The sequence below is a fragment of the Pseudonaja textilis genome, chromosome 4, assembly GCF_049901715.1.
Source record: "Pseudonaja textilis isolate UNSWEBS1 chromosome 4, rPseTex1.2, whole genome shotgun sequence".
NCBI classification, from domain to species: domain Eukaryota; kingdom Metazoa; phylum Chordata; class Lepidosauria; order Squamata; family Elapidae; genus Pseudonaja; species Pseudonaja textilis.
In genome coordinates, this window is record NC_141993.1 from 36,994,757 (window position 1) to 37,020,679 (window position 25,923).

At 35.8% G+C, this 25,923-nt stretch overlaps 1 protein-coding gene across 7 annotated transcripts in view; it reads left to right on the forward strand.

The window, feature by feature from the left end:
- Positions 1–3,591: 3,591 nt before the first annotated feature.
- ATE1 (arginyltransferase 1) overlaps positions 3,592–25,923 on the forward strand; it is a 63,146-nt gene continuing 40,814 nt past the window's right edge. The window contains exons 1-8 of one of the 7 annotated variants that reach the window (XM_026704906.2): positions 3,592–3,817; positions 5,767–5,830; positions 7,040–7,102; positions 10,250–10,353; positions 10,970–11,218; positions 12,614–12,837; positions 15,412–15,540; positions 18,854–18,982. In XM_026704906.2, coding sequence (XP_026560691.1) covers positions 3,712–3,817; positions 5,767–5,830; positions 7,040–7,102; positions 10,250–10,353; positions 10,970–11,218; positions 12,614–12,837; positions 15,412–15,540; positions 18,854–18,982 — 1,068 coding nt within the window. In that variant the 5' untranslated portion in view covers positions 3,592–3,711. The remainder of the gene's footprint in view (positions 3,818–5,766; positions 5,831–7,039; positions 7,103–10,249; positions 10,354–10,969; positions 11,219–12,613; positions 12,838–15,411; positions 15,541–18,853; positions 18,983–25,923) is intronic. The other 6 variants (XM_026704904.2, XM_026704903.2, XM_026704905.2 and 3 more) reach the window with 6 other exon arrangements.

The window sequence follows — 25,923 nt, forward strand, 5'->3', positions numbered from 1 at the left end:
TGCGCCTTATAAATTACTGTTTTACAAGTATTTTGGAAAGCTGCACGAGATAACAAAGTGTAGTGGTATCATAGCTGATACAAAAAATAGGTGAAGCTGGATTAGTTGTTAACTTACAAAATTCAATGGAGTTCTTCTATTTCTAGCATTTATTATTCCATCACTAGATTTCTAATATGCATATGGCCATCATAGAAATCATAATATAAATGCATCAAGAGAGATGCAGATGAGCAGATTTTAGACAATTGTAGGCTGACTGCATTAATAAATGCAGTCTTGTCAAACTAATTTTAGGGTCTAGTTTTAGTTTGCAAATCTTGCTAGCAAAGTCCCGTGAATTGTTGATGAGACAATTGATGTTGTTGATTAGAGGAGCTGATTAGGTGGCTGGATGTTTTGCAGCATTGTAGGTGACAAGAGTTGATGCTGCTGATAATCCTTCCATTCCCCACCATCCAGTCAGAGCTGAAGAAGCTTCTTGAATGAGAAGCAAAACATTTTCAAAGAAAAACAAAGAGTCCAGTTGCCTCTTGAAAAAGCACCTTTGGGTCATAAATTACTATTTTTTTAATGAATACAGATTATCCTCGACTTACTACTGATTGAGCAAGGAATTACAGTCGTAAGTTGTACCGGGCACTAAGTGGATCATCACATGATCATGCCTGATTTTACATTTTTTTTTTTGCATGGTCTTTAAGCGAATGGGTGTTATTTTGCCTGAAACTGGAAGTAAACACCAGTTAACAGCAAAAAAAAAATGTAGACTGGTCATGACTGGGATGCTGCAAACAGCTGTAAATGCAGGCCAGTTGCCGTGCACCCATAATGACCTGGGGGTGGGACAGTCAGAAATTTGAATCAGATTGTAAATACCTTTGGGAGGGGGGCTTGTAGTCGAGGACTGTCATGTGCCAGTCTTTAGTATAGCTGTTACAATATCAATAACTGTCATCTCCGTCTTTAGTATAGCTGTTACAATATGACGATGACAGCAAATAATATTTCATATTATAAATGTTGTAAATGTTGTGATGTTCTTCCATCGTGTTCAAAGAGGACCTTGACATCTAATGGGTGTATCCGCATGGTGTATCCGCAGGTGGCTGGTAAGGCCTATATGGGTATGGAATGTTCTACCACATGTCATTTTGTGTGCTGACCAGAGTTTTCTTTCATAACTGGTTCAGCCAGTACTACCATTTGCACCACTTATGCTGGCACAGCTAAGTTGTTTTGTGAAAGGAGGGCTTGATCAGTAGTTAGATGTGGCATAGCACATACCTGCCCATAGCTCTTATCTGCTGGTCTAAAGGCTTCAGGGATCCCCAATCCCCAGGTCACTCATACAAGTAGAGTTGTGTGTTCTTGCATGCATATGCCTGCCACTCTCACTGAACCACCTGCCCCAGACGCTGGGCCACCAAGCCAGAAAGATTGGGGATTGCTGGTCTATTGTACATTTCCACAGCATCTCCCCTTGTGTGGCCAGGTTGGTGAACCCAATGGAAGGGGGGAGGCAAAGAGAACAAAGGTCAACTGTGGGAGAGAAGTTGTAAACGTGGGCAGGACTGAATTTTCTTCACATGACCCTGGGCAATTGCAAAGGCCAGAAGCTAGAGGACTTCTCATAAGGCCTTTTGTTCAGCACCATCAGAACAGAATATGTGCTGAATGAAAGGTTGTTAAACAAGGACTACCTGTATTTCTCATTCTCTTTTGTGTCTATATAAATCCATAACATTGCATACTATGACAAAATGAGAACAGTACTGATCTTAACATATCCAGCTTCTGCAGCATATCTCAGAATTAGATGTGCTGTCACTATTTTTGTGCTTAATAAAAATTAACAACAGATAGGAGTTTTGGGTATCAGGTTCAAATTATATGAATGCTAATACATTCAGAAAAGAAAAGATGCAAAGAATCAGCTCACCATGCACATATAACATAAATATATATAGCAAGAAAATAATATGGGAAATCATTTGGAAAAATGTGCAACTCCCAGGCGCCAGACACAAACATGCAAGGTTTTTTTAGTTTCACTGTTTTTATATGAACAGATCTGCCCTGAAAGGATGGGGGTGGGGGTGGGGGGAGTTTAGTGGAAACCAATCAGGCAGTGCCATTTATTATGAGTTATTGCTGCTAATACTGAAATGGATAATATTTTTAAATTTAAAACAGCAGCACCACATATCCCGTCAAAGATAATTCGTTGCTCTGAAAAGATCTTAAGAAATATATTTAGTGCTGGATAAATTTCCAAAACAGAAAAAAAGGCACTTGTTAATGAGACAATGAGTCTTTGACTGTAACCTGAAGCAGGATGAAGGTTGTGCGGAATGAAGTATGTTTACTTCCATGGATCTGTTGAAAATGCAGAAGAATCTACCCTACATAGAATGTGCAACCTGAGGACACAATTAGGCAGCTTGTGGCAATGACTTTATTTCCTGGTAATGAAAGCTCCACATTGGATCTATATATGAGGGCGCAAAAAAGAACTCCCAAATGGCCATTGTTGGTACCCACCTATATAACAATCAGCAGTGACTAGTGGAGTATGTACCAAGGAATAGCAATTGTCTCTTGGTTAGTTAATGTAGCCCAAAAGGATGGCAAAAGCTACATTAATTGCCTATCTGCTAGCTGAATTCCTCCACTTCATTAAAAAAAAGCCACCCCAATCCCCAATAAGATGATCCTTATCAATAAAAAGGGAGTTTAGAGATGTTCTACCAATGTAAGAGCTGAGTAGGTAATTTAACACTACAAAAGCCAACACATTGCTGCAATATGCACTTTTTATTGCTATAAAATTAGACTTTTACTATCAGGACCAAGGGTGCTTTCCTGAAGTGACTGGCAGGTGTTTTCAGATATTCACTTTTAATCTCTGCTTTTTTGTGTGACCTTGGAAACACAAGGAATGGCATCCCTTCAGAGTATCCTTGGTACCTGAAAGAAAATTCATCAAGTTCTTCCTGGTCTTCAGCAGTAGAACAGTAACATTACTGTTCATTATATTTATTTGTCTGAAGATAAAGTTAACGTACTATAACCAACATGTTACTTTCTGCATTTTATGAACAGAGGGATTGTTGTTTTCAAAACACTACTAGGAAGAGATAGAAAAAACCATTGATTCCTGAACTTCTAATATATATAATTAAAAGTGTGTATGTATATATGTGGATATACATTTAATCTATTTCCTATATCGTCACATTAAAAAGAAACCTTGCACTTGTTCTGCCTGTCAGAATGTTTTTGAAACCAAAGCCCAGTAAGGTAGCTGTATCAACCTGATGCAGATTAACACTTTTATTACAGCTTCATCTTGGGCGACAAACATATTTAATAAATAAATCAAAAAGAAATCAAATCTGTCTAGTTGTCCTCTGGAGACTGTGACACCAAAGCACTGGGATAAAAGTAACCTTTGATGAGGTTTCCCCCTTTTCTGGCTTCAAATAGACCTATTAGGCCCCGCAAATGGAAGCTCCGTCCTCTGCCTTTAGAAACCGGAAGATGCGCTCGCAAGCGGAGGCCCTCCGTCGCTCAACCAAGCCGCTTTCTGCCCTGGGTTAAAATGGCGGTCATGGCCGCCGCCGCTGCTTAGGGCGTTCGAGAGATTCCCTCGGCTGGACGGCGGACACGGGATTTTCGGAAGGCGGAGGCAGCCGGCCGGGCAGCAAGATGGCGACGATGGGAAGCGGTTCCTTGAGCATCGTGGAATACTTGGGGGGAGACGGCGGCTACCGCTGCGGCTATTGCAAGAACGACACCGGCAACTTCTCTCACGGTACGAGTCACACGCGGGAACAGAACAGAAGCCAGCGCCGGAGGGGTGAGGAAAGCCGAGTCTTTCCATCATTTTCCTCAATGGCTAGTCTCTCGGTCGCCGTGTGAGGCAGGCATATGCCTTTTTTTTAAACGGTAGGCCGCGCTTAGGATGAAGGCGAGGAGTTGGAGCAGGGCAACTTCGGGCCATGTTGTGCTTCAGCCGAGGGCAGGCGGCGCTCGGTGCCTCTCATTGCCGGCTTCCAAGCGCCTCTCGAAGTTACCCTTTAAAAACACTTAACGGAGCGATGTCACAACATGCAAAAGTAGCCGGACCGGACCCTGTCTGGCCCATCTCTAGTTCGAGCCCTCCTCTGCCGTTTAAATGACCAGAGTGGGAATTAAAAACAGAAAGAGTAAACTGAAACACCTGTTCGCTTTTGACAAGTACCATGGAGTCCGTTTTCAGAGTGCCCTTTACAAGTTCCCGGTATTTCTCTGTCTTAATGTTTTGCTCTTTTTCTCCCAATATAGCCCCTTTCTTAGCTACCAAAGGACAGTTAGTCCTTGACTTACAACCACAATTGAGGTCTCACACTTTCCATTAGTTAAGTGAGACATTTAAGTGAGTTTTGCCCTGTTTTACGACCTTCCTTGACTTCATTGTTAAGTGAATAATTGCAGTTAAGTTACTAACATGATTGTAACGTGAATTTGGCTTCATTGACTTTGCTTGTCAAAAGGTCACAAAAGGTGACTACATGACCCCGGGCCACTGCGATGTCATAAATACGAATCATTTGCCAAACTGATTGAATTTTGATCATGGGGATGGTGCAACGGTCATAAACATGAAGAATGGTCATAAGTTACGTTTTGCAGTGGCCATTGTAAGTTTGAATGGTCACTAAATGAACTGCTGTAAGTGGAGGACAACCTGTACTCAGAAAGTCTAGAAGCATGTTTTATTAAAACCTATCAGCCTTTGTGAGTCCCAACACATTTTCTCAGGATCTAGAATGGGTTGGGCGTATGTGTTAAATATTTGTTATTATTAGACTGTGTACACACAACAAAGAGCTGGGCAAGAAATCAGTGCAAATGAATAGAAATGAATAGAAATGAATAGAAATGTATAGCATTCCCACCATACATGGAACTATAAACTAGCCAATCACTATATGCACTAAATCAAATTGCATTTGTTGTACTTTATGCTTCATTGTTTTGTGCAACTCTCAATTATTAAAGAGAATAACAGATTTTAAAGAAAAGAAATAGAGATTTGTTGTATGGAGACCAGATAACAGGAGAATAGATAATAGCAAATAAATTGATGACATTTAATGTACTTGTTTTAAATTAAATTTAAAGGAGTTAAAGGAAGTCTTGTGGGAAATGAAGTAGATGGGGACTGAGCTGTATTTTATTGTGGCAATCCACTGATAGAGTCTTCTATCACAAAAGTCCTCTTCATATATAAGAGCATTAACCCAGATTTTGTTCATGCTGATGGCAAATTCTGGGTGTTCTAACCGTCACATCTGGAAAGTGCCCTACTTCAGGAAGGCTGTTTTGAGGAGTGTATTTTTACAGCTTACTAATCTATGGCTTATTTAATAGACCAATTGCCTGGATCATCTAACATACTGAACTATAAGTTCACTGGCTGAAATCATAAAACATATTTATCTGAAGCCAGACATAATAAAAAGTAATGTAATGAATGAAAATAAGTACAGGATGTTGAGGAAGCCCTATATGCTTGTAGCTGTATGTACAGAAGCATTGCTTTAATGTTAATTATGCGTTTTAACTATGATTTTGAAAAGTTTCAATAGTAATTTTAAAAATCATTTGTGTTATTAAGACGTATGTGGGGAGGTTTCCATAAGACAGCATTTTTTCGTTGTTTCAAGCAAAGTGCTTTCAATATTATATGAATATTTTCTGTGTGAATATTTTTACCAGGCATGTGGGCTCATTCACTGACTGTTGAAGACTACCAGGATCTTATAGATCGAGGATGGCGGAGGTAAGTGATTAATTGAATATTCCAGATCATAGATTAGTATAAAAAACATGGCATCATAATCAGTCAAATACTATGTATGTCCTATAAAATACATAAAAATCATTAAGTACCCCATATATTTAGACATTACTTGAATGATGACACCAGTTGTCATCTTGCTACATAAAATAATTCTCCAAATATTACCTGCATAATTGCAAGAATTTTAGTATAAAATGCAGTATAAAATGAGAGTTAAGATATTATATCACCATGTGTTTTAAGTATTCACAGTAATATAAATAATTAACACTCTGAATAAATCCACATGTAATCTACTGCTTTTTGTTTGTAGTGTGTTCTAACAGAATGAATATTAGAAAAGGGTATGCTTGATAGATCAACCTGCCCCTCCTTTACAGGTGTGGGTATTCAAATACAGGGTGTCCTTAATTGCTAGTTAAAACATTTAACCACAACTGGGAGACCTGCAGGTCTACCCCAGCTATGGAAAATGGACATTCCCTCTGAGCAAAAGAACTCACAAGGTTGTGATTGGGTTAAAATTAAAGAAGAGAATATTTGTAGCTGCCTTTAGCTCATGCAAGAATGTTGTGATATAAATCTACCAATAAATAAAATTTGGGGACTTTTTAAGATATGGTACACTGGCATTCTTTATCTTTGGTTATCAGGGAATGAAAGTTTGCAATGAAATTTTGTCCAGTATAGTTTACCACTCTGTATCATATATTTATTGTTTCCATCTTTAATTCCAAGGAATTTAACTTAAAGGGAATCAAAATTTGAATATGTTGAACTTATCATCCACATCTTTCTCTATATAGTTTGGAAAATGTCCATTAAAGTTAAAGGAACTAAATTGCTATGGTCTAGGTCTAGGATAACCAGCTAATATTTGTATAGCCATTCAAATATTATAATACTAGTTGTAAAGGTATGAGGATAATGAAATTAAAAAATAGTTTCTACCAGCATCATTCCATCAAAGGGATTATTATAAAGCTCAAAAGATTTATGTACATTATGTATATTAACACATCAAAGATTTGAATGGCTTCTGTAAAACTTCTATAATTATTACATAATTGATTATATAATTTGTTTGTTTAGAGCTTTTTTACCTCTAAGGTGTGATGTTTATTATATATTTTAACTTAAGAGCATTGTAAGAATTTGTCAAAATATGTTCATCTTTTTAACTCTCAGAAGTGGAAAGTATGTTTATAAGCCCACTATGAATCAGACATGTTGTCCTCAATATACAATAAGGTAAGTCATGTGCAGTACTTAATATTTTTTTCTAATTTAGTGCCTGTGATTTGCAATTGACATATTCAAATGCCTGTTTAAGTGTTTAACATGTCCTAGCCTAATTTGCCTTGTAAATGAGAGTCAGTAATTATATAGCAGAGTGGTTTCTAATTAATAATTCCCATAGTGTATTGTAATCATTATAGGAAATGCCTACATGAAACTGCTTTAAGAAGCCTCGGATCTCAAGATATATCCAAATCTTGCAAGATCTTAATATTTTCACTCAAAATACTGTATTTTTCAGTGTATAAGACGCACTTCCTGCCCCAAAGTGGGTAGAAATGTCTGTGTGTCTTATACAGCGAATGTTGCCGAAGCCCTGCCCACCCACCAGCTCCTACCTGCTGGCCTCTGCCTCCCAGCAATTTGCCTCCTTGCAACAAGCAGCAAACAGCCTGATCAGCTTCAGCACAGCCTGATAAGCACAAGCAGCTGATTGTTGGTTGGATCGGCCTCCCGACAATCAGCTCTTTCAGGCTGCAGGGATCACCATTGCCTATTGCCGCCTCCATTTGCCCCATTTTTGGCCTCCGTATGCCCCATTTTCGGCCCTTTCCAATCCCTGCTGCCTGGAATAGACCAAAAATGGGATGCATGGAGGCTGAATAGACCAAAAATGGGATGCATGGAGGCTGAAAATGGCACGCATAGAGGCCAAAGACGGGGTGCAGAGGCTGAAAATGGGGCGTGTGGAGGCAGCAATAGGCAATGGTGATCCCTGCAGCCTGAAACAGCTGATCAGGAGGCTGATCCAACCGATCAGCTGCTTGTGCTAATCAGGCTGTGCTGAAGCTGACCAGGCTGTTTGTTGCAAGGAGGCAAAGTGCTAGGAGCCAGAGGCAGATTTTTTTTTCTCTTGTTTTCCTCCCCAAAAGCTAGGTACCTCTTATACTTTGGAGTTTCTTATAATCTGAAAAATACGGTACCTGTGAAAGTTTTGTATTCTGGACTAAAAGCTTGCAAGATTTCAAGGAGGACTAACTGAAATATTGTTAGATTTGGTGATGTTGTGAGATATAACTTTAATTAAGACTAATACATTTTATTTAAACTAGGGTTTCACAGATTTCATGTTAGGGGACATGTTAGGCTACAGGATGGGTATCAAAGACTTCAGTACAATGAAAGTTTGCATTAAAATCTTTATAAAGGCAACGATCAAGTATTATTAACCTAGCTAGTCAAGAAAAATTATTTAATTACTCAAACTTATATGCCTTTGAATTGTAAGACTTAACGGAAAATTAAATGAATAAAACCAATATAAAATTAACTATAGTAAACTACCATATTAAGTAGCTAATTTAAAAAGTTAGAAATAAAAACTGATTTCAGATGTTGCTGGATCAGTCCCTAAGGCTCTCTTAAACAGCTTGATCTTTACTACTTTCCATAGCATCCACATTGAGGGAGCTTGTCTAGATATAGGAAGAAAGATGTATCATAAAAGTAGCATTTTTGGCTCCTGGGTGGTACTGTCTTTTCCAGCCTTCTTTTTTCATACTAATAACTTTTCTTATATTTTACTGGTCTTCTGGAAGATGCTGCACTCTGCCTCTCTTCAACAGTTCATTGCATTTTGATGCTGAGAGGAGAGGAGGATAATCTATCATTTGAAGTGTACATGCTAGCAGGAATAGCCAACACTCCAGAAGATAGGCTTAAGATACAGAAGGATCTTGACAGACTTGAACATTGGGCGCTATCTAACAAAATGAAATTCAGCGGGGGAAAAAGTAAGGTTCTATATTTAGGCAAGAAAAACAAAATGCACAGGTACAGTATATGTGGTACCTTGCTCAACAGTAGTAACTGGGAGAGGGATCTTGGAGTCCTAGTGGATAACCATTTAAATGTGAGCCAGCAGTATGCAGCAGCTGCCAAAAAAGCGAACACAATTCTAGGCTGCATAAACAGAGGGATAGAATCAAGATCACATAGTGTTAATGAAGTGTTAATACCACTTTATAATGCTTTGGTAAGGCCACACTTGGAATACTGGATCCAGATGTAGAGACTCTAAAAAGAGTGCAGAGAAGAGCAACAAAGATGATTAGGAGACTGGAGGTTAAAACATATGAAGAACAATTTCAGGAACTGGGTATGTCTAGTTTGATTTGATTAAAAGAAGGACTAGAGGTGACATGATAGCAGTGTTCCAATATCTCAAGGGCTGCCACAAAGAAGAGGGAGTCAAGCTATTCTGCAAAGCACCTGAGGGTAGAACAAGAAGCAATGGGTGGAGAAGCAACTTAAAACTAAGGAGAAATTTCCTGACAGAACAATTAATTAGTGGAACAATTTGAACAATTTGCATCCAGAAGTTGTGAATGCTCCAACACCGGAGGTTTTTAAGAAGAGATTGGTTAACAATTTGTCTGAAATGGTAGAGGGTTTCTTGCTTAAGCAGTGGGTTGGATTAGAAGACATCCAAGGTCCCTTCCAACTGTTCTGTTCCATTCCATTCCATTCCATTCCATTCTTTCTAGATTTTTAGATGGTTTTGGCTTGAATGATTGGCTTGCATTTCATTTTGGGGAGAAATCCCTGAAGTTGTTAGGGCAAGAGTTTTCATTTTGACTGAAGAAGTTATTTTGATGAGTAATGAAACATCTCAGTATTAATAAACTTTGGTCCAGTTGCCATGATTGAGTCTTTATTTACATTCAGGATTGGAATGTACCTTGTTTACCAGTTAGCTTACTCTGCTTGTTTCTTTCTGTCCACTGGTATCAGATAGGGACATTTATATTACATTGCTCTGTGTATACAGTGTTAATAATGTACTTAAGTAACCATTTGTTAAAGTGCTATATCAATATTGATCATGTTCATTAAAAAACTTATTGAAAGTGCATATTTCACAGGATTTTAATTCCAGAAAAATGCAGTTGTTTAAACAGGATTTATAATTCCAAATTATGCACAGAATAATTACAAGTTTTGATGCTACTAAATCATATGACATATGTTACTAATAATTATATCAGTATAGCTTTTTACATTCTAGAACTAAATTATTAATTAATACAAAATGAAGTATACTTAATTACTATATTACCTAGACATACTTGACTGCAGTTATTCTTTTTTTCCTTTGAGGTGCCAAGCATTACATTTCCAACCTTCCAAATCACATAAAAAAGTTTTGAAGAAGATGTTGAAATTTTTAACAAAAGGAGAACATTCAAAAGCAGATATTGAAGGTAATTGTTTAAAAGTCCTTTATGAATTATATGTTGTGTATAATTTGTTGGTGTACTTCTTGCCAACTATTTTTTTTACCTTCATAACAAATATTTCCTAATATAGAAATTAAGGTATCTCCTTATTTTTCCAGTTGGGACTTTAAAATAACTTTTGCTGGTTCCTGTTTTCTTTAAAGAAAATTAGAGTTCTCTTTGTTATCTCAGTTGCTGTATTCAAAATGTTGCCATGTTAAGAAGGCATATATGTTAATATGTTCGTGGAATTCCACTTTAAAGGTGGCTTTTTTATTTGTTACATCAGGTTATAGTTCGGTCTACTAATGAAACGTATGAGGCGCCACCTAAATCCATTCTGTGTGTATTTAGCATAGGTGAAACGATTGTACAATGTCTCTTCACAACAGTATATTCTGTTTACAGTCTTGGGAGTCATTTGATACATTTAATTAATAATTTATTTTGAAATCTCAATTATATAAATATTGTGGAATCATCTATGTATTGAGGTTAAAAATCTAATTTGTTCATGTTAAAGTAGAAATATTAACCGTTTATGGACATGGAAGTTTCCATTTTCCCGTTTTGTATGTATGTTCTCTGTATTATTTTGCAGTAGATCCCATGGAGTCTCACACCAAAGATGCTGATGGCTGTAGTTTTCCCTTTAAAAACCCACCTATCAGAAGCCAATCTGAATTGCTACCCCTCAGTACTGATCCCACGGAAGAGGAAGAAATGACAGAAGAAATAAATGTAAAGGAAGTAGACTCAAAACATTCTGAACTGTGTAATAAAAAATTGAATACCGATTGCAATGAGCCATTACAGATAACTCATATCGGACGCGTTACTCCTAAGCCAGGTAATGTTTTTGTTTTCTTTTGCTTTAACTCAGCAAACTGAATTTACATCTGCCTATTTTATGTTGCATTGTATCTATCTTATGATTGTGAGAGCCACCTGGGAAAAACAGAATCTAATAATTGCACAATGCACCCTTTCATTCTAACAATTTTTTGCCAAAGTTTTCTAAAAGGATGGGCTTAGAAAATCCCATTTTCCCAAAAGGATGTATTTGGCATTGTTATTTTACATGAGTCTTTACCCAGTATTAACTAAGTGTATTGGAACAGAATTTATAGTAGCTCTCTCTCAGCCAAAGATAGAAAACATATTTCATCTTCATTTTTCTCCTTTTTGTGCAGGTTTTTCTTTTTGCCAGAGAAAAACACACTAGAAGTAATTGTAGTGCTTCTTAGACTAACTTAAGCTCTGCTTAACTAAGTTCTAACATTTAAATGTGTTATGGCCCTTTTATTTATCAAGAAACTTACTAAAGATAAAGGCAAAAAAAATTACAGTATAATTGGCTGTCTTCTCCATTTCATAAACTCCTTCATGGTAATGGTTCTTGTAAGCTTGTTAGTTCACAGTTCTCAGATTTATTTCACTATATTGGGTACCTAAATTAGCATCTTTGTCTGAGTTCAACAAATAAACTGGTGTTTTTTTACTTGTGTTCAGCAAGAGTGTTTCTCAACCGCAGCACTTAAAGATGTGTAGATTTCAACTCCAGTGTTGGTGGGGAATTTTGGGAATTGTGGTCTATACATCTTTCAAGGCAAAATTGAGAACTGCTGTACTAGAGAAAGGAAGAAGGTTTTCATTTGCAAAATAATGTTTGAGCCTGCTAAAATATGCCCCAGATGTGCTTTTTTTTTACTCCAGCTGGCATAGAATAACATTGGTGTTATTTGTTTTAGTTCTAATGGCTGTGGTGTTTCTTCTTTCAATTCTACCCCTTTTTTAGGAATAGGGCTTTTGTTATTCAACAGTTATGTAGTTAATTTAACCTCGTGTATGCACTTTTGAACATAAACCTAGCTACTTAATGAAATAACTTGGAAAGAAAAACATTCTCATTCTCTCTCAAAGTTACAATATAATCTTGTTCACAAGGTCCTTTTTTCTGGCTGATAGTAGGCAACCTTTCTGTTGTATCTAAGTCATAGTCATAATATAGTCCATTTTTCTGTATACTTAGGTCACTTACAGTAACTTGCAGATATAATAATAAATAAGAGGACACTAGAACCTTAACATTTCAATGGATAGGTAGAATCGCAACAATCAGAATGCTTAACTTTTTAAAAATAACACTTTCTTTATAGATAGTCATATTAAAAGTAAAAAAGTAAATGAAGGTGGCTTCCTTCAATATATGCTTTTCAAATTGAATAATATATTGGCATTATAGGCAGAGGAGCTGACTTGAATAAACCACCATGTCGTAAAGCAAAAGTCATACGGAAGGAACAAAAGCTGCAGAAAAAACTTCAATGCCAGACACGGCCAGTTTCACTTGAATCAGGGTCTCGGAGTTTGACCAGTCAGAACTGTTGTCCTAGAACAAACCATCCAAAATCAATTGAAGACTTCATTTTTGCCACCTTACCTCCTGAAGCTCTGCACCAGATAGAGGTATGAAGATATTTCTATTGCTTGTGGCAAAGTATTTGTGCCTTGTTTGCTAATGTTAAGCAATATGAAATCTGTTTTAAATGCAAAAGCAGGGAACACTGCAAAGTTTTCTTGAATTAGAAAAACATAGTGTGTTACTTGTACAGGTAGTCCTCAACTTACAACCACAATTGAGCCCAAAATTTATTTGCTAAGCAAAGCAGTTGTTAAGTGAGTTTTCCCCCATTTTACAATCTTTCTTGCCACAATTGTTAAGCGAATCACTCCCGTTAAGTTAACAACACGGTTGTTAAGTGAATCTGGTTTCCCCATTCACTTTGCTTGTCAGAAAGTCATAAAAATGATTACATGTCCCCGAGTACTGCAACCATCATAAATATGAGTCAGTTTGCCAAACATCTGAATATTCGATCAGATGACCATGGGCATGCTGAATGGTTGTAAGTGTGAAAAATGATCATGTCACTTTGTAACTTCAAACAGTCACTAAACAAACTGTTGTAAGTCAAGGACTATCTGCACTTGAAAAGTTTCATGTTCTTTGCAGAAACACAAGGGGGTGCTATGGTTCCATCTAAATGAATGAGAACATCAAGATATTGATGTATATAACTTGCATGAGAATCTAAAATGTAGCATCCTTGGAACAAAATTATAAAAATGACTATAAATGTTTAGATTTTTAGAGCCAAAGAAAGAAATAGAATTATATTTTCAACTATTTGATGAAGCCCGGAAAGAAACATTTGCCTATGAATATAGGTGATAATGTCCTAGCTCAACTAGATATGTAAAATTCTGTGTATTATATGTCCGTTACATTTGGAGCAATTGTTAATCATCCTATTATTTAATTAATTTTTGGTAAGCTGCCAAGTTATAGCTAGGAGGTAGTTGTTTTGATGGCAGCTATTTTGTTATTTCTTTGTCAGAAAAACTTGTGGGAGAAGGACCTTCTACTCAAATTAGTGATTATACCCAAACATAAATATAATACTGGTAAGAAGAGAAAATCTAATTATAAATAGAATAAAATAGAATAGAATTCTTTATTGGCCAAGTGTAATTGGACACACAAGGAATTTGTCTTGGGGCAAATGCTCTCAGTATACATAAAAGAAAAGATACATTTGTCAAAAGTCAAGAATCATAAGGTACATCACTTAATGATAAAGAAAGAGATGTGACCAGTACCTAATGGAAAATATCAATTTTTACTAAAATAGCAGACATTCATTAATATTAAATGTGCTTTATTTAAAGAACTATTTTAAGTGAAGTTTCCTTAGCAATTATGCCAAAGCAGTAAATGTTCAAAGAACATAGCTTTTAAGACCTTGGCTTAAAAAGAGTGTCTTGTTAACTTTCAGTCTCAATTTAATTTTTATTTTCTTTTAAAAGATTTATATAGCCACCCATATTGTAACAACAACCATGCGTAGCATAAAAAAAACATTGAAGCCAAGTAACTGCCTGAAACCAAAAATAAATTGACATAAAACTCTACAAAAGCTCAAGACACCTTTACCATGTTGATTGTCCTTTCTTCCATTTCTAGTCTTCTATTCTTTCCAGGAATTTCTTTCAGGCAACATTATTTTTTGACACAGTTTCATTACGATGTGCTGCTTCCTGGATTTAACCTAATCATATTATTGTTTATGCTGTCTCTGAACAAAAAGGATGCTTAACCTGAGCTTCTTTATTGCTGCCAAACATTAATGTGACCTCTGTATCACTGTGCTGTATTGATTTCTAACTGCCAGGGCATTGGGACTCACTGTTCAGTGGCATGGCAACAACATGTTTGCTTGATCTTTTGAACCTTCATAATCCATAGCCAGTGCCATGTTTTCAGTATCAAAGCATTGCTTTGGGTAGAATGAAGATAATCCAAAGGCCACATTGGTTAAATTTTTAAAAAAATATTTTTTTAAAAAAATAATGTTTTAGAAGTAGCTGATTCCAAGCATGAGGGTCTATTTGTGGTTCTATGATAACACAAACCTAAGCACATGAATTAGCTAATGCGGATCTAAACAAATTTATATTTATTTACCACTGAACTTGGTGATGCTTCACATTAAACATATTAAGGAATTCATCAATATTGTATTTTAGTACATTCAAAGTTGAGTAGGTATCCTTAAAATAAATACTCACAAATATACAATTAGATTTAAGAAAAAATATTGAAATGTTTCGAAATAGCATGTAAATGTTAATTGACCACCTAAGTCCAAATTAATGCTAATACAAGTGTGCGTATGTATGTGTGCATAAAGCTATGTTACATTTACATTTATTGTACATTTGAATATCACATAACTGCTGCAAATCAGATTTTGCCTATAGTCTTTTGAAATTATTTAAATGAAGGGCAATGTGGTTGGAACTTGAGCTTTGAATAATGAAACAAAAGAAAGCTAAATGTTCTCTTTGTGAAAAATATCTACACAATGTTGGGTTAAAAATATGAAGAAGAATAATCGTTTAAATGTTATCTGTATTGTTTTCAAACATTTAAATTTCTGATGTATATTATTGCAACAATTGTCTTTAATTCTTTGGAAGGTGAGGCTGGTGCGATCATCTCCACAAAGTTCCCAGTTCAAAGCCACATTTCAGGAGTCTTACCAGGTTTATAAGCGTTACCAGATGATTATTCACAAGGACCCTCCTGGTAAACCAACCGTCAGTCAGGTCAGGCAGCGTACTGTTTTAGTCTACTCTGAAAATCAAAAGCTATTTTTTGAAAGTATCTTAATCATAGAAATTATGAAAACTATCTCAGTTATACTAAATTGAATACCCAGAAAACACAAACAGCCTTTCACACTCATGAGTGCCACAAAATACATTTTGAAGAAAAAAGAGAAGCAATAATTAATTTGTCATAAATATTAGTAACGCTCAAGTATAATACATTGTAAATTTTCTAAACAGGGAATCTAAGATTTTCTCAACAGTATTTATGTCACTACTGTGAGTTGGAATTATATTTTAATAACACTAATACAAATGCAAAATGCTACCATTGGAAAGTTTCCTTGGATTAAACCTGTGATGAAGGTCCTATTCATAGATTTCAGTGGAATGAGATGGATAAGGAAAGCATTAGACAAAGTGGGGAAGGAAAGTCTGAAATCTGTCTGTCTGTCTATCTACTATCTATCTATCTATCTATCTATCTATCTATCTATCTATCTATCTATCTATCTATCTATCTCTCTCTCTCTCTCTCTACCTACCTACCTACCTACCTACCTACCTCAACTGACTGAGTGGCTAACAATTCAAAAAACAGCAAAAAAAACCTTTCACAAAAATGCAAAAATAAATAGTCGGCAGCTGTGATTAAAAACAGCAACATACCCAGCCACCAATACCAATACAAGTAGTCCTACACTTATAACATTCATTTATTGACTGTTCAAAGTTACAACAGCACTGAAAAAGTGACATGACCATTTTTCACAGGATGACTAGCATCCCCAATGTGATTAAAATTCCGAAGTTTGGCAACTGGTTCATATTTTTGACCTTTGCTGTGTGCCAAGGTCATGTGATCCCCTTTTGCAACCTATTGACAAGCAAAATCAATGGGGAAGCCAGATTCACTTAACAACCATGTGACTAACTTAACAAATGGAGTGATTTGCTTAACAACTGTGTCAAGAAAGATCAGAAAATGGGGGCAAGACTCATTTAATAAATGTCTCACTTAACAACAGAAATGTTGGTCTCAATTGTGGTTGTAAGTCGAGGACTACCTGTAAAAATATTTCAATAAAACTAATTCACAGGCTCCAGTAGACACTTTGACCCCAAGTTGAAGCCCATGTCTTATGAAAGATTAAACGAGTTGGGGGACAATCAGATCTCCAGGACAAGTGCTGTGAAAGGAAGGGCTTTCTTCCTGGATCCTACCAGGTAGCACTCTTTCATAGCATGACTCTTTTGTCAGATCGGACAAGAGGGATAGTCATGATTGAGGAGAGAAAATCCTGCATATAGCCTGTCTCCACGTCATGGATTATTTTATAGATAACCACCGGGATATTGAATTTGACTCAGAAAGATATTGGAAATAATGTAACTTATGGAGAAGTATCTATAACTGTCTATATTGCTGCATTTTGTACCAATTGCAGCATCTAGGTCAAAATTCTTCACACTTGTCAGCTTTAAGACTTGTGGACTTCAACTCCCAGAATTCCTCCTCTAGTCGTGATAGCTCAGGAATTCTGGGATTTGAAGTCCACAAGTCTTAAACTTGCCAAGTTTGAAGACCCTTGTTCTAGGTATTATTCAAGGGCAGCCTTGTGTAGAGTGCATTGGATTAGTTCATCTGAGAGGTGACCAAGCTGTGAGTGATTATTAGGAGAGCCTTCTCATCTAGAAAAGGGTGCAACTGGTTGGTACTCACTTGATTTTTCTGGTTGCCTGCACTTGATTTTTCATTCAAATGCTATTTTGCTAGTTTTTCGCAGGTGCTGTAAACGTTTCATAAAAGTCACAAATTAAGCCAGGCAAAGTTTAGTATCTATAGTTAGTATTCAGTACCCGTTGTCCCTGACTTATAACCATTCCTTTAGTAACCATTCAAAATTAACGCTGAAAAAGTGACTTACGATCATCGCAGCATCTCCATGGTCGCATGATCAAAATGTGGGTGTTGGCAATTGCAGTGATTTGCTTTACAAACATTACAAAAAGGGTTGTAAAATCAAGCACGATTCACTTAACTTGGTTAGCAATGGAAATTCTGATATTATAGTCATAAATTGAGGGCTACCTGTATTCATTTTAAGAATCCTGCTGATGGTAAATGATGCTGTTTTGCTCATAATGCCATTTATTATTGTGTTCCTTTCATTCTTCAACTCTTTTTAGAAAAACTTTCAATCTTTTTTCCCATTACTTTTCAGTTCTCAGCCCATTTTCATCCTACATTATGCTGTCTTCTCTCATATAGCTGAATACGTAAATTCAGTACAGGAAAAAAAAACCTTTTTAAAAAAGTGACCTAGTTAACATTTCATAGTATGTGGAAATTATTTGGGAAAATGTTAGTGCTTTTTAGCATTAGTTGAATTAAAACCATTTTTAAGGTAATGAATGACATTGTGTTAATTGTGTGATAGGCAAGGGTCTGCTAGAATGACTGGTTATTAAAGATGTGCCACAGATTATGGATAACTCGTTTGGCATTAAGAGCATTATCAGCTCTTATTTTGGCACATGAATGGAATAAAGGCAGAGGTTCAGAAATTACTAGAAATTGGCTCTGATAATTAGCATTTAGGCTGCTGCCCCAGTTACATTTTATATTTTTGCTTATAGCTTGTTCATACTGTACTGCTCTACAAATTAAGAAATAATGATTATGACTTTTGTTCTACTCAATTAAAATTGAAACATTTATTTTCCTTTTGAGAAACTTTTTATAATAGCGGCTTTGATTGTTGGAAAATTTCAGATAATCTCAGTATCTCAATAGTAGCAGAATCCTTAAAGAAAGAATTCACACGGAGAAAGTACTGCTTGGTAGATTTTGTTCCATGTGTGAACAAAGGATTTTCCTTTGAACATATTTACCAATCATAGGCAGGTAGAGAATACTGATCAGAGTGAATTCAGATCACAACATGAAAACTGGAGTATAAAAGTTAACTTCAAAAACTAAAACTCTTGGCTTCCTCAGAAACGTAGATTATTAAATGCCACAAAGTGTTACAAAGTTATCTATGTACAAATTGTATTTTATCATTTCTGTGTAGTATTTATTTACATTTACACAGATATTTGTATGCTGCCTATTCTGTAGTCTATTAACATGGAAGAAACAGGTTAGCATATAAAACGGTGGGTTTTTTTATGGTTGATGGGGGTTCCCTGTGTGTTTCCTTGGCAGAGGCTTTGAAACGGATCTGAGGAGATGATAGCCTGGCCTACCCTTCAGAAATGTTAGGACAAATTTAAATAAAATATTGTATTTTCCCCTGCTCTGAAGGTGAGGTTAGTACCAGTTTCTTTTGAGGACCCACAGTTCAGTTCATCTTTTACTCAGTCTGCCACTTTATTTGCCAAGTATCAGATGACCATACACAAGGACACTCCTTTTGAATGTGACAAGGACCAGGTACAGTTTATTGCATGTATTTTTTTTGTCCATATTATTAATGTTATCAATAAACATGAATGGACTTATTTCCAGTCATTCAGCTCGATCTAATCTTTCAAAGCAAAATTTTTCCCAATCTTGTTTAAACTAAAAACAGGAGCCCAAATAAATCCTGGTATAGAAAAGAGTCCACAGAGCTTCCAAGAATTACAGCATCTGTCCCATCTTGTTGGAGCTAATCAGAAATACTTTGGTATTTTTTTGGTATTTTCCATGGATGGAAACCCAGGGTTCTAAGTTGGAAAAAGAACTCAGAAGGAAACAGTGTCACAGTATTTTCCTTACTGTTACTAATAAAATTTATGGTTGTGTCCATGAAATCATTAGGAGCTGAACTCAGTTTAAGTGTCCTTTACCTAAAACAATATATGAAAACATCTGAATTATTTTTAACAAAAACATCCAATACAAGTCATACATCAACAACTGTAAATGTTAAAATCAGTTTAAATTAGATATATGCAACCTTGAATCTGCATGTACATGAACTAAAGAAGGAAATAAAACTGCAGCTGGGGTAGCTCTATTCAAGAGACACCCTGCCGTCCCATGGAATTAAAAAAAATTGTTTCTGAATAGACATATAGAAGATTGAGGAAAATTGTACTGGCCCAGATGGTTAAAGCAAGCAGATAACTCTGAATAACAGTTCTAATTGCAAGAAGTAGAATGGTGATTCCTATACTCTGTGGTTAGATTCAAATTAAATGAGATGCTCTGAGTTTTCAGTAAAATTTATGTAATTTAAGTTAAGCTAATTTTATATTTCAATGAAACGTAAATGTAATTACCTCTATCAGTTTTTAGTAAACTGAGATCTGGAAAAGTAAGCTGCAAAGACATGATAATCCTATGTGGATTTTACATGTAGCTGAAACAGCCTGAAAATAAACAAATTATTAAGAAACTTCTACCAGATAAGTGCTAATAGACTAAAATTGTTCCATATAGGATGTCCTTGTTAATGACCACAACTGGGACTGAAATTGCCGTCACTAAGTGATGTGGTAGAGCATGACACCGCATAACTGTGCTGTTTAGCAGTGGAAATTCTGGCACTCCTGGTTGCTGTTAAGCAAATCATGTGAGTCATTAAGTGAGGACATCATATGGTCATCATTTGTGATCTCTTGTCAGTTTCTTCATTGATTTTGCTTGTTGGAAGACAGCAAAGAAGATTGCAGATGGCAATCACATCACTGTAGCAATATTGCAGAAGCCAGAACTCCAAAATGCCACTTGTTCAGCACCTTGCAAGTTTGATTGCTGAACAAATAGTAATTGAGCGAGGACCACCTGTAATGCAGTTATTTTAAGAACTGACAGCTGAAGACAGGTTAGATTGTTTTTCATAGATGTTTCATATCATTATTACAAGTTAATTGAATTAATAGGAACAACTCCATCCAGTCACCCCGACTCAACCCCAAATAGGAACTATAGGGTCGTAAAGAGGGAGATAATTGAATTAATAGGAACATTTATAAACTACACATGAATGGCTACAGTACATCAAAAATTTGAAATAGTTCTACTGATACGTATCCAAATACCTTCCCTGTTTTCTTAGGCAATCCATGCCTGTTTTATCTACCTGCATGTTGTCCCTAGTCTTTCCCTTCATTGATCTTGGAGTTCACATACTAAGTGAGTATCAGCAAAAACTTTTATACTCCCCAGGCTCCTTGGTCAGATCTGTTCTGCAAATAACACAGAGTTTCTCCTAGGTAAACCATTAGACTTCGTTATAGTATTTTAATGGAATGGAATTTCCTCTGAGATGGTACTGCAAGCAACCCAAGGTTACTGCACGGTGCTCGGTACTTTTATAGTTATTTACTATTCATGTTTGAAAGGATTGTATTGAATGCTATAAATTTTACCAAAGGAAGGTGTATTGTTCTGTGGTTTACTACTTTACTACTCAGAATGGTTCATTAACATAAAGAGCCTTGATAGTATTACAAAGAACATTAAGGTTGCACTGCTAGTGTATCATCTCCATTGGGTTTCTAGATGATGGTAATTCATCACAGGTTTCCAAAAGGAAAATGTGTTTAAGGTATTTTTGTGCAAATATTGAAGATTTCAGGTACCTTTCCTTCTCTTTTTCCCCACGTTTTTACAGTTCAATAAAAATATGGTCAAGGAATTAAGTTGGGCAGGTAGAAAGCTTCAATTCCTACAAGTTTGGATTAATACCTTGTTCCTTCCTTTCCACTTTTGTTAATTTTAATATTTATGATCTTGAGTTTTTCATGTGTTATCTTTCTATTTTTATTATGTTGTAAACTGCCTTGAGTTGCCTCTAGACAATAAGGTATCATATAAATTTAATAAATAATAATGCTTTCCTGCAGCTGGATAGTATGACCTTTATTTTAAATTTGTTGCTTCATTCTGTAAAGTCAGTTGAAAGTTCTGACACCACCAACCACGTTTGTTCCCAGAAAACCTGAATGCTAATTAAAGAATATTCCAGAATTTGCCATAACTAAACTGTTCGTAATTCCATCTTCAGACAAAACTTCAGCTGGTGCACATAAACAGAATGTATCCATATTGCTATATTGTAGTGCTGTTTCTTAATGAGACTTTTAATATGGGACCAAAATTGTGCTCCTGCTTGAGCTAATTAAGTGTGCTGAAAATTTGTATCCAATTACAGATTTTTTTTAACCTTAAAATATATTTTTCTCTTCTTTAACTGTATTTGATAATATAGTGTTACTATTTTGGGCCTTCCATACGCAGCTATAATGTTCCTGGTTATTAAGACCCTTTATGGTGTTCCAGGTCTTCTGAAAAAACAGTTTACATCTTCAGGGTAACCACAGCAAACCAAATGGCAATTGCACCAAGTTAGAAAACATTTCCATACATGATCATAAGTTGGTGGGTAATTCTCTTAAATAGCCACAGCAAACTATTTTACTGCAATACTTACTTAATGGAGCAGGCATTTTCACCACTACTTTTGGTATATTTCATAATGACAAGTTTATAGGAAAAAAAATACTACGTAGCTCAGTTTCCACTGCAAAACTGGACAAGCTCCTTACCTTGAGCTTAGTCAAATATTTGTTTTGGAAGGAAATTTATTTAAAGACCCAAAAAATATTCTTTGCTTAAAATGCTGCACCAGTGTGACTGAACTGGTTATGAATAGTCTTTTCCTTTCTTTGTTACTCTACCCCCACCTCGAACATACAGTTGAGTGTTTAAAAAGGGAAATGGAACGTAAAAGAAAAGAAAAGAAAGTAGTTGAATAAGAACAGATTTTTTTTTCCTTCTCCCTTAGGGCATAAATATCTGAAACAAAACTGCAGTTTAAAGCATGCTTTCCTTGTGAATTATTACCAATTGGTCCAGATATTTATTTACAATTCTGTGATTCTGCTAGAGTCATAGCAGGTTAATGATGGTATATAAGATATAATTATATCACAAAACCAATTAATAGCAACTTAGATAAGTAGTTGTAGTTAAGGGATCTCTCTTTAGGAGACAGATCTAATCATAGTATTAAATAATTTGTGTGCCCTCAAGAACCATAGAACAGTGATTAGATGTTATAGCTTTCATATAGTTATCTTAATAATAAATAGTTAAAATATTCTTGTAGGAAAGACTATACTGTATACTCTTGAATATGAGCAAATATTTTGGTAATGTGGTAACATATATTAAACAATAGAAATTTAGAATTAAAATTTTGTAGGGTCCTCCAGTGTCAAAAATATTTACAATGGAAAAAATACTATTTAATTACATTCTATTTACCAATTGATCGTATGTATAATTGAGGAATTAGGAAGTTTACATAAAAGCCAAACAGGCAGTTCCTATTACAATAGACTGTTTCTCAGATCTGAATGGATCTTCAGCAAGCTACTTAACTACTTTCGAATTCAGGAGTATAATTATAATAATGAAACCAACAATTTTCTTCTAAGGTTTATAAACAGCTTCAATTTATTCAGTCTTTGGAACAGCTTGGTTGTGAATAAGTGAAAAAACTATGTGGATGCAACATTGTTTCATTGTCTTCAGGGCTTATTTAAGTTTACAGAAGACTTTCCTTTAATTGCTAAATAGATTGTAAATATTTACTGTCCTTTTGTGGATTAATTATACTTTCTTTGGATTGAATAAAAATAAAAAATGGTATCAGGAAAAAAAATACAGGTAGTCCTTGATTTATGATCACAATTGAGACCAAGATTTCTGTCATTAAGTGAGACATGAAAAAAGTGTGTTTTGCCTTGTTTTACAACCTCGGTCGGTTCTTTTTTTTCTTGCCTCAGTTGTTAAGTGAACCACAGCAGTTGATAAGTTAATATTTGTTAGTCAGAAGGTTGGCATGGCTTCAGGACAAAGCAACCGTCATAAGTATGAACTTCAGGCATCTGAATTTTGATCATATGATCATGGGGATGCTACAAAGGTTGTAACTGTGAAAAATGTCATAAGTCACTTATTTCAGTGACATTATAACTTTGAAAGGTCACTAAATAAACTGTTGTAAGTCGAGGACTACCTGTACTGTTTATGTGAGAATTTGATTCTTTAAAATCTGTCTTGCAGTGCAATAAAGAATGGTGGATGCCATGCACTTATGTCAACTTATTTCATGGCAATTGGGATTCTTTCAGAAAAAAATGGAATGACACCAGTACTTTTGGCCATGTTTGTCTATTTTTTAGTATATCTTGGGGGCAGAAGGTATTCATCTATATAGTTAGGCTTCTTTTGATTCCCCCCTTCATTTCTTTTGTCTGTTTTGTATGATAAAGTTGATAGCTAGTCTTCTTTTGCTTAACTAGTTACAATTTCTGTAGTATGAACAGTTGGGTATCTTGGCTTCATGTAATTTCTGCCTTCTGCTCACAGTACTGCCATAAATAAAAGTGAATAAACAAATGGGATTCTCCAGATTTTTAAGAAAACTTTTCTATAAAAACACATCACCATTAGTTTATCTGACAATGTGATATTTGGATTGGACATTATATACATACACACACTACAAACAAAAATTTTAGGCTATCGTATGCTATATACGAGTCTTCATGAATGCACAAGGCTGCTATTAGAAAATTTTGTTTGCGGAAGAATTTGTATTGTGCTCTGAATATTTTGCTGAAGGAGCTTTCCTGAATGTATCTGTAAATGTAACTTTGTTTTCTTTGTGTTCTTATAAATTCTTTGGAACTATTTTTGTACTCAAGTTAAATGTGAAACTTCATCCTTTAAAAAAAAAAGATGTTTCTGAGTTGATTATATTGCTTCTGTACATTGCTTCTGTATAGAGAGCCACTTTGAACTAGTGATTAAGGCACAGGTTAGAAAGCAGGAGACTGTAAGTTCAAGTTCCCCCTTAGCCATGAGAGCCATTTGGGAGACTTTGGGCCAGTCACTCTGTTTCAGCCCAACCCACTCACAGAATTGTTGTGGGGAAAATAGGAAGAAGGTATTGTTGTGGCCTGACAACTGTCAGCAGAGCTGGCGGCAGACACGGACAATAATGAGGCTGGGGAGGAACTGGGCCAGTGCTGGAGTCTGGGGAAGGCTCTGATGGATGCTCTGTGTCAGAAGCAGAGATAGAGCCAGGGCCATCTGACATTTCCCAGCTGCCTTTGGAGTTGGAGATAAATGGGGAACAAGAACAGCTGGAGCCTGTTCCAGATATGCGTATGTGCAGAGCTGCCAGAGGAGGAGAACAAATAAGGAATAGGAGGCAACTCAAAATAAAGGCACACATGGATGCTGAATGACCCCTCCTGGAGGAATAAATGGAAGCAAAAGGGGAGTGGTGGTTACAGGAGACAATAGTTCATATTTCTCTAGGAAGATTTTGCTTATCGTGGTTTGTGCCTAACAGAAACTCCTTGCCAGGAATTAATTTACAGCTTTGTGACTGAAGCCTGGCAATTATCCAAGGACTGATACGATCTGTTCTTGCGTTTAACCCTTGGAAGTATTGCGTTTAACCCAAGAACCCTTGTTCATGCTTTTAACCCTTGGAACTTTTCTGTGTGTGAATGCCATGAATTCACAGTAACTAAATAAAGAGGGTTTTTTTGGGAGAAGGAGTTTATTTCTTGGTTCTGCTAAGCCTGGGTCAGAACAGATACGTTGGATATGTTCACCACCTTGAATTATTTGTAAAAGTAATAAAGTTGGGATACAAATAAATAAAATAAAAACAAGGAAAAGAAGATCAACAAGCTATTGAAATCAAGGCAAGGACATTTCAATTAGTACAGATACTGTAGTCCTCGACTTATGACCAGTTGTTTAACAACTATTCAAAGTTAAGATGGATTTTTAAAGTGCTACTTATCATTATGTTCCATGTCAAAGTTACAACTATCCCATCCCACGGTCATGTAATCATGTTTTGGGTAACTAGCTCGCAGTGTTCTTTGGTCATGTGACTGGTTTGTGGATCATAAGTAGCATTTTAAAAGAGCAATAAACTATTAAAAGAGTGAGGCAAGGGTATAGATTTTATATAATCCTAGTTTGTTCATCTGATTGTCCCACTGTTTTACAGTTGTAATATTAGTATCTTAAAATCTTCAATCTACTGTATGAAATAAAAGCCACTTGAACGCCTTTAGGTGCATTTATTAAAATAAAAAGCTAAAATATAATTTAGTTCAGGAGTTTCCAACCTTGGCAACTTTTAGACTTATGGACTTCAACTCCCAGAATTCTTCAGCCAGCAAAGCTGGCTGAGGAACTCTGGAAATTGAACTCCAAGGTTGGAGACCCCTGATCTAGTTCATTATATATGAATCAGACAGGCAGGCAGCATAGTAACAGTTATAGATTTTCAAGAGCTAAATTTACAAAAATATTTATTTATACAGCTGCCCATCTCAACAAGTAAC